This window comes from Eimeria tenella, genomic scaffold (assembly GCF_000499545.2).
Source record: "Eimeria tenella Houghton genomic scaffold, Eth_scaff32, whole genome shotgun sequence".
Taxonomy (NCBI): domain Eukaryota; phylum Apicomplexa; class Conoidasida; order Eucoccidiorida; family Eimeriidae; genus Eimeria; species Eimeria tenella.
In genome coordinates this window covers 299,386-309,179 of record NW_013543049.1, presented here as the reverse complement: position 1 = coordinate 309,179, position 9,794 = coordinate 299,386, and the positions used below count along the sequence as shown (strand labels likewise).

Below are 9,794 nucleotides of genomic sequence, written 5' to 3'. Positions count from 1 at the left end.
GCTGCAGCAGCAGGGCAGTACGGGGAAGACAGCCCGGAGGCGGAGCTGAGCAGCAGCAGCAGCAAAAGAGTGACAGTGAGAAGCAAGGAGCGTGCTGCTCGCAGGTCTGCTGCAGCAGCACTGATGCTGTATTTGCTGCTGAACATCGTGGTGGAGCTGCTGCAGCTGGTGGAGGGGCCCCGGGGGGCCCCCCAGGCCATTAAGGACAAGCCGCTGCTGCTGCTGCTGGCCATTGCTCCCCGAATTCTTTTTGCTGCTGCAGCAATTAACTTTTTCATTAAGTGGGTTCGCTGGCTGCACCGGTTGTTCGTGCGGCTGTTCAGTTCGGGGGAGTCCGAGGGCAGCAGCAGCAGCAGCAGCAGGCGGCGGCGGCAGCAGCAGCGAGCAGCAGCAGCAGCAGCGGGGGGCGGCAGGCGAGACAGTTAGAAGCAGCAAAACTTCCAGAGGCTTCTTTTTTAGTCTTCTGAACTGGCAAAGCGACCCACAGAAGCCCAAAAGTACCCTCTTAAAGGGGGGCCCCCAAGACTCCAGGGGGCCCCAGGTGAGGGGCCTCCAGGCCAGGGGGCCCCAGGTCAGGGGGCCCCCTGTTCAGCGGGCCCCCAGGTCAGGGGGCCCCCAGATCAGGGGGGCCCCCTTTTGGGGAGGAAAGATTGAAGCAAGCAGGGGGCCCCATTTAGGGGCCCCCCCAAAGCATAGGGGGCCCCCTTAAGTGCAAGGGGGGCCCTCTCAAGGGTTTGAAGCCTTCTTGGGTACGGGGGGCCCCCATGAGTGAGGGGGGGCCCCCCAGAGTACTGGGGGGCCCCTCTGGGGGTCCCCGGAGCTGCGGATGCTTCCCAGAAGAACCTGTTTTTCGTTGCGTTTTTGATGTTTGTTTGCTTTTTAATTTTGAAGAGCTGGGAAGCTAATGATCCGCTTTACTTGAGTGCTGATGAGGTGTACATACACCGCAGAGGATGGGGTGTATGTACACCCCGGAGGGTGAGGTGTACGTACACCCCAGAGGCCGCTAAGACGTGCTTTTTTGGACTCAGCCAAATTTAACAATGGGAAATTTTGGAGGACTTCATTTGCATGCATTCAGGTTTATGTAGCCCTAGAAGTCCATATATATTAATAGTTCTATTAATCTAAATATAGTATTTATCAATCTTTATTGTATATATACATATATCTTTATCATATATATATATACATATATATATCTTCATATATATGCATATATATATATAAAGATATATATATATATATATATATATATATGCATATATATATATATAGTTTAGGTGTGCAGTCAGGTATTTAAAGCTAGATAGGGGTATACTTTGAATTATCCAAATCGAGGAATTTAAAAATAATATTTCTCATTTACATTTATATTACACTTATATTTATATTTATATTTAATATTTATATTTATATTTGTACATATTTTGTTTTATATTTATTTAGATACCTGCTGGTGGCTGCAGTCTCGCATGGGGAAAGCAAATGCTGCCGCCAGTCAAAACCCTGGACCCTAAACCCTAAACCCCAAACCCTAAAAATATAAATGGGGGTTTGGCGTTTCACCGTCAGCTTCGGTTCGAGAGGGGGCTCCAAAACCCTATCCCTGAAGCCCGGTCCGCAAACCCTAAACCCTAAACCCTCAAAATGATAGCCTGAACCCTATAAACCCTAGTTCCAGAGATTACCAGGCTCCCGCCTCGAAACCCGAGCCCTACTCGACTTTAAACCCTAAATTAGCGTTTAGAGCCTCGGCTTAGAAGGGCAGAAGCAGCCAATCATTCCCTGGCCTCCTCCATCTAGGGTTTAGGGTTTAGGGTTTTGATCTAAAGTGTAATTGTTTTGATCCTTCATTTCAACTTGGGTTTCTTCTGCGCCGGCGGCTCCTCAACTGCTGCTGCAAAAGGAAAAAACGAAAACTATTTCCTTCAAATGAATTTACTTATTCATTTACTTATTTTAATTAATTAATTAGTTAATTTATTTATTTAAACTAAAAAGCATATTCTTTTTATTTATTGGATTAAACCACGTCAACAAGTTCCCCGCATTCTGGAAAGAAGATGCAACTGAAATTCAAAACGAAATCAAAACAAATAAACATTAAGTATAAATATAAATATAAAATATAAATATAAATATAAAATATAAATATAAATATAAATATAAATATAAATATAAATATAAATATAAAAATAAAACAAATAAATAAAAAATAAAAATATGAATGAAAAAGTTGAACACGAGATATTCAAAGGGCAGCTCCACAGCTGCCGGCAAAGAGACGCGATTAAACTTCATTTCTTTTTTTTTCCTTTTATTTATTTTTATTTTAAAAATACTAAATGAAAAGTTTTCTTTCCATTAAAGAAGAAAACGGCGATTTTTCCTTTCACTGACACGAGAAAATGCACAAGTTTAACGCGCATGCATGCAGTTCAACTTGAATTTATGTTTGTTTCTGCTTTGCATGCATTTATATTTACATTGCCAGAAAGCCAATTAAACAAAAATACATTTAATCGCATTTTAAAATAATTAGAAAGCAGAAGAAAGGACGAAGATCGGACAAATGCGAACTGCATTCAAACTAGAAACCACCGGAATGCAAAAGGACCTTTTCTATTCCGGTGGTTTCTAGTTTGAATGCAGTTAGATGCAAAAGGAACTTCTTTTCTATCTCATCGAGCTCGAGAAGATATTCTAATTTAATTGCATTTACTTTACATTTACTTTGCATTTATTTTGCATTTATTTTGCATTTATTTTACACTTTTCAACAAATTAAGAAAATAAACTTCGAGATCAGCGAGAACTGCGCCTCAAGAAAGCTGCATTCAGGAAGCTGCGCTCCTGGGGCATTCCTTTGCAGGAAAATACAATTTACTTATATTCTTTTTGTTCTTTTCGGCATTTGAAGTTTAATTAATTTCAAATAATTTCATTTTAAACAAATTAAACAAACTTTGCTTTCAATTTAGTTCAAAATTGCTCACTGCTGTACACGCTGTACTGCTGCTTCAAAAAATAAACTGCCTTCCTGTCGCTCAGGCGCCTGCAAACCAAACCCTAAACCCTAAACCCTAATCCCTAAACCCCGAACCCTAAACCCTCGGCTTTCAATTTCTTGTTCTCCTATCTGCCTGGCTAGGCCTAAACCCCAGACCTCAAGACCTAAACCCTCGGTTCTCACTTCCTCTGTTCCGCTACCACCTAGCAAACCCTAAACCCTAAACCCTAAACCCTAAACCCTCGGCTTTCACGTTCTTCGTGCTGCGATCTCCTCAGCAAGCGCCTTGACACGGCAACCCTAACCCCCAAACCCTAAACCCTAAACCCTAAACCCTCACTTTCTTTGTTCTGCGATTTCCTCAACCAGCGTCTTAACATAAGACAGCGGCTGCTGCGTGTGAGCAGCAATTTGCTTCAGCTGAAGTCCAGCAGCTCCTGCTGCTTCGAAAAGTCGAAACAGTTTTACCTTCAAAGCGTCGGAATCCAAGATCACCCCGCGCTTCTCTGAACAGCAGCAGCAGCAGCAGCAGCGTCAGCAGCAGCGTCAGCAGCAGCAGCGGCAGCGGTGGCTTCCCGAGGGTTTAGGGTTTAGGGCGGGCTGCGGGCTAGGGCGGCCACTGCTGGGGTTCAGGCCCCAAGTGCAAGGGTTTAGCGTTTAGGGTTTAGGGTTTGGGGTCTAGGGTTTGGAGGAAATCATTAGTGTTTATTAGAAACCCACGTTTCGCCTTGGCTCTCGAAACAGACTCCAGCCCCCCCCGTTTAGTGTCGTCTGTAGACAAAGAGCTCTTGGGAGTATAAAACTGAAACAACTGAAAGAAAAGAGAAAAAATGAATAAAAATAAAATAACTTAATTAAAATAAAACAATAAATACAAAAAGAATTGCAAATAAACCCCAAATAAGCGGAAGTGGAGTTGAATTTCAAGAAAAAAGAAGAATTCAAGTTCAAGTTCGTTGCAACAAAGAAGAAACAAACGGCAAAAAGGCAGCGAATGCAACTCTAAATCAAATGAAAGAACAGATTTTTGAATTAAAAACAGATAAAGATTTAACAACGAAATTCAAAAATATTCAAAAAATTCAAGTTCGAGCGGGAGAGAAACCGGGCAAAGAAAGCATCAAATTAAACGTTTTTTCCTCTTTTCTTTCGGGATTTAATTCTATTTCAATTGTTAGTTATTATTATTTATCATTTATTAATTCATTTATTTCATTCATTTATTTCTTCTTTTCAGATTTGCAAGAACTCACCGTGTGCAGGCTGTCAAGCCCTGGGTCTCGGCGCATCTCTGTGACGGTGCCTCTGCCTAAAATAAAGACAGAAAAAAACAAATCCAATTCCTAAACCCTAAACCCTAAACCCTAAACCCTAAACCCTAAAAACCCTAGGCCCAAAACCCTAAACCCTTAACCCTGAGCCGTAAGTCGAAAACCCTAAACCCTAAACCCTAAACCCTAAACCCTAAACCCTCCTTTCTCGGTTTACTTTTGCTTTGGTCTTCAGCGATGTGGCGCTCGTGGAGCACCTGCAGCACGCAACAGAAGAGCAAAGTCTTCTATTTGAACAACTTATTTGATTTTACGTTTTTCCATTTACTTTTATTTATTTATTTACTTTTTATTTTTTATTTTTTATTTCTTGTTTCATTTATTTGCTGCTGCTTCCGTCTCGCGCGACCAGCTCCGTGCCAAACAAAGAATCAAACCGCCTGACAAGCCCTAAACCCCAACCCCTAAACCCTAAACCCTAAACCCTAAACCCTAGACCCACCTGCTGGTACCTCTTGTCGAGCTTTGGCTGGAAGTTTGTTCTGTTGTTGATTTCTGCAATTATGTCCAAAACGTGTTTTCCATTTCTTTGCAAAACTACAGAACGATCTGCACTTAAGCAAATCGAGTCCAAGTAGCAGGGGCCCCCAGTCTCGGGGTCCCTCACGATCAGCGTTTGCTGCAGCAGCAAACAGCAGCAGCAGCAGCAGCAGCAAAGCACCTGCTGCAGCAGCAAAGCTCGCCAGCAGTAAGGTTGCTGCTGCTGCAGCAACACCCCGCAGCACTATATCGACTGCTGCAGCGGCAAAACTCAGCAGCAGCAAGCTGCAGCAAGACTCGGTAGCAGCAAATTTACTGATGCTGCAGCAAAGCTCAGCAGCAGCAAATTAACTGCTGCAGCAGCAAAGCTCAGCAGCAGCAAATTAACTGCTGCAGCAACAGCAGCATATTAAATGGTTTTTGGGAAATCTTTAAACATGAACGGCGGTTTCCAGCCCACCCGCCGGCACCCATTTCGTTTCATCTTTTGTTTGTGTTTCAAAATGCTTTTAATTAATTTATATATTTTAATTTCATTTAATTAATTAATTTCATTTAATTAGTTAATTCCCTTTATTGCAACACAAACGCGTTTCCGAAACGCGCACGCCCAGTGCAAACAAGAGCGCGGGAGGCTCTGCCGCTGATCGGAAGCAATTAATGGATTAAATGGGGAATAAATGCATCAATTTGAAAGCAATAATTATATTTAAACATATTTGAATTTAAAATTTGAAAATCTGCGATGAAAAACGAGAAAATGGACTTGTTCAAGTTACCTTTCCATTCTTCTCCGTCAAAACGCCCGCCGTGGCGTCCGCAGGTGAAGAGCGCCACGCCTCAGCAACGAACTTCGGGACCTAAACGAGAAAGAAAATAAAACATTTAAATCAAAATTAAAATTTAATTTTAATTTGAATTTAATTTTAATTTTAATTTTAAATGAAACATTTACAACCAACTCCACTCGTGCAGGCAATAGTGCTCATCAATTTGAACTGCTGCAGCGCATTCAGGTGCGGCTGCTGCTGCTGCTGCTGCTGCGTTCTGTTGCTTCTCATTTCGTTGCTGTTGCTGCTGTTGCTGCTGTTGCTGTTGCTGCTGCAGCTGCCAATGCTGCTTTTCTTCCTGACACATCAAACGGCTCTTTTGCTGCTGCTGTTGCTGCTGCCCCTCCTGCACTTGTTGCTGTTGACTTCCTGTTGCTCCTTCTTCTCGCTGTTGCTGCTGCTGCTGCTGCCAAGGCCCCTGTTGCTGCTGGTGGCGCTGCTGCTGCTGCCAGTACCCCTGTCGCTGCTGTTGGTGCTGTTGCTCGCGTTGCTGCTGCTGTTATCGCTGCTGCTGCTGCTGCTGCTGCCACGCCCCTATAGTTGCTGCTGTTGTTACTGCCGCAGCCCAGTCGCTGATGTTGCTGCTGTTCCTCCTGTTGTTGCTGCCATTGCTGCTTACTGCAGCAGATCCCGTTGCTGCTGTCGCTCCTGCTGCTGCTGCTGCTGCTGTGCAGCAGCAGCAGCAGCACAAGTGATGTTAGAATTGTTTGTGCTGCTTACTTTGATGAGGGAAAGGGCGACGGCTTTGCTTGCGGGCAAAATGCGGCTGGGAGTGAAATCGGCTGGGGCGTAGGAAACCGGAAGCGTTTCTGCAGCAGCTCCGCCTCTTCTGGCCATTTTCATTAAAAAGGGAAATTAAAACCATTAAAATGGCCAAAAAAAGGTATTTAATGGTTTAATTCTTCTTCTGCCGCGCCGAACAGCCGCCCTTCGCCCGGAATTCAAGTTTCAGCTGCTGCGCTGGGCCATGCCGGGGGGGCAAACTCGCAAGCCTGGAGCTGCTTATTGGCATTATTCAGTTCAGTTGAAGAATATATTTAAAGATATTTGCGGAAAAGCAGAAAAAGAATTCGGAAAGAGCCGCCAGCAACGTCTGTAGTGCGGATCACCGCGGCGGCTCGCGGGCGCAGTGCGGGCGGGGAGTTCGCAGGGGAAATAAAATCAATTTCGCAAATTAAATGTATTTGTTGTTCCAATTTGGCGTTTATTTTCAAAATTTTGTCGAAATTCAAGCTTTGCGCCACTGCAGTTTCAGGTGTGAGCCGCAGACCCCACGGGGCTTGCAGCCGATGAGGGAGCCGATCTGCCAATTTGCTGCGGCAGAATGCACTATAAAACACAAAATTGAATTATAAAAGTCATTTCTTACTTTAATAAAGGTATATTAAAAGGGCAATTTGAAATAAATTCGCAGCAGACTGCTTTCGCAGGCAGCTGCCTTCGCTGCAGCAGCAGCAACAATGAATTTGCAAATGCGAACACCGCAGACTAAGGCTAATTCCGAACGTTAATGACTTAAATATATATTTTAACTTCAAAATGAATATTAGAAAGCGAAAGGGTTTTATTTTTAATTCGAAATTGAACTTGAATGGACGAAACTGAGAAGACAGCTGCTGAGTCGATTGACCGCAGCAGCATAACACAACAGCATTGCAGCGAAGAAAGCAGACGGCAAATTCAAAAACAAATGAATAAATAAATAAATAATGAATAAATAAATAAATAAATAAAGAATAAATGAATAAATAAATAAATAATGAATAAATAAATGAATAAATAAACAAATAAATAAATAATTTAATTAATGAACAACTCAGAAAAGAGTTGAAGTGAACAGCGCGCCTCTCGGCCTCAATTTTGGCTGCAGTACTCCACGCCCGCACAGACGCGCAGCAAAGCCCTTCAATTCAAATCAAACAAATATCTTTTAATGTCCTTTTCGATTATTTTTTAATTATCTTTTTAATTATTTTTAATTTACAAAATAAAAACTACTTTTAATTCGGCGACTTGGGAGAAAAAGAGGAAGAAGCAGCAGTTGAACTCCAGCCAAAGGCATGCGCATTCAGCACACTCGAAATGGCCCCAAGACGCCACTGCGCAAACCCTAAACCCTAAACCCTAAACCCTAAACCCTAAACCCTAAACCTCCTTTGTGCTGGCCTCGCTGTCTCAGGCTCCTCGGCTATCCAGCAGAGTCTCAGTTCGCCAGAGTCCCGTAACTGGCAACTTGGATTAAGGATTTATTTATTTGAATTTAAATGCATTGATTTATTTTCTTTTAAATAGATTAAAAGCAGAAAAGAACAAATAAACAAAAAGCGAAAAAGAGGAAAAAGAATGGTCTTTCAATTGGCCTTCACAGTGGAGCAAAATGGAGCCTCTGGGTCGGAAAAAAGTCGGATTTGGTTGAAAATGGATTAAAATTGAAGATTTTTGGATTATTTTGAATTATTTTGAATTCTTTTTTAGAATTCCGGCAAATCTATGCCTTTAAACTGGCTTTTGGCCCCCATTTTCTGCTGCACTGCCTCCAGAGAAACCCCCCGGGAAGCTGCTGCTTCTTCGTGCATGCGCCGCGTTCTTGAGGTGTACGTACACACGAACGCTCGCCGCGCCAAGTAGTAGTTGAACAAATGCTGCCGATCCAGAACTTTCAATCTCTGCAGAAATAAAAGAAAAAACAAAACTTGAAACTAAATCAAAGTTTTCAAATATGGACTTGAAATAAATAAATATTTGAACAAACGAATGAAATCCAAAAAGCAGAAAAGAAGTTCTGGGGACGTGCAAAAAGAGAAAAATCGAAAGTGAAAAAATGAGAAAACAAAAGAAAAAGGGGGAATAAAAAGAAATAAATAAATAAAATGAAAAGAACAAAAAGGAGTAAAAAGAAACAAAAAAGAAATAAAAAAGAAACAAAAAAGATTTCAACAAACCCTTTTGTGCTGCGATCGCGTGCATGCATCCAAGTAGGGCAGCCAGTCTCGTGCTGCTTCCTGCGGCAGCTGCTGCTGCTGCAGCGCGAGGCGCATTGCTGCTGCCAAACTTCGCGGGACTTCTTTCAAAATAAAAGTTTTGTGAAATAATTCATTTAATGGCATTTCCCGCAAACGCAGAGACACATAAGACCGCCAAGACTTCAGTACAGACACCCGGTAGCTGTGACACACCTGAACGCAGCAGCAGCAGCAGCAGCAGCAGCAGCAGCAGAAGCAGCAGCAGCAGAAGCAGAAGGCACAAGTTTTTGAATTTCTGCGTTTTTTCATTTTATTTTTAATTCTTTTTAGTTCTTGAATAAATTAAACTTCAGATCTTTTCCTTTCAGATCTTTTCAATCCTTTTTGATTTGTGAAATGTTTTTTGTCTTTCCAAAAATAAAAATTTTATTTCATTTATTGCCAAACTTCAAAATCACAGAGAGAGGAAGACAGAGAGGCAAAGACACAGCAGCAGGAGCAGGAGCAGCAGCAGCAGCAGAAAAGCGTGCATGCTAGCAGCCACAGCAGCAGCAGCAGTGAAGCACCGCAGCAGCAGAAAGGCAAAAAAGACAGCCATAGGAAACTCATGGAAGCAAAATTAATGCAGACGCAACAACGTACAAATAAGGCAGCAGCAGCAGCAGCAGCAGCAGCAGCATCCCCGCCGAAGGAACAAAAGGCAGTCCAGAGGCGCGAAGCCCACGCACGAAACCAACTCCAAAACGCAAACAGCAGCAGCAGCAGCAGCAGCAGCAGCAGCGGCTGACTTGGAGGGTCTTGACGTGCCCCTTGCGGCCAGTGATGTAGCAGTCAATGAAGACTCTGCTGGGGTCTGCTCCTTGCTGCTGAATTTTGAATTTGAATTTGTTCAAAAGATTAATTAAGCTGCTGCTGCGGTGCAGCGCGAGCGCATGCAGCCAGTCGAGGGCGTCGTGGAGCTGCAGCCCGCGCAGCAGCCGCAGCAGCAGCAGCAGCTGCTTCCGCCCCACACAAATGCTGCTGCTGCTCGCCACCCAAACTCTCCCTTCTCCCTTTTTTGGAAAAGAAATATAACTCAAGTCTTCTCCATATTCCAAGTTCTTGTCTCCGTCATGCAAAAAGCCCCCCCCCCGCCGCCGCCCCCTCACGCTGCTGCTGCTGCTGCTGCTGCTGCTGT

General features: G+C 43.4%; 1 protein-coding gene across 1 annotated transcript; it reads right to left on the bottom strand.

Moving 5' to 3' along the window:
• Positions 1-2,985: 2,985 nt before the first annotated feature.
• On the bottom strand, positions 2,986-6,491 carry ETH_00006270 (uncharacterized protein; the record flags this gene model as incomplete). Its single annotated transcript, XM_013376189.1, has 8 exons — positions 2,986-3,058; positions 3,354-3,519; positions 3,734-3,824; positions 4,267-4,322; positions 4,502-4,541; positions 4,787-4,963; positions 5,604-5,684; positions 6,375-6,491. The coding sequence occupies 8 exons, from the start codon at positions 6,489-6,491 to the stop codon at positions 2,986-2,988; spliced, it is 801 nt and encodes a 266-aa protein (XP_013231643.1).
• Between the last annotated feature and the right edge of the window lie 3,303 nt (positions 6,492-9,794).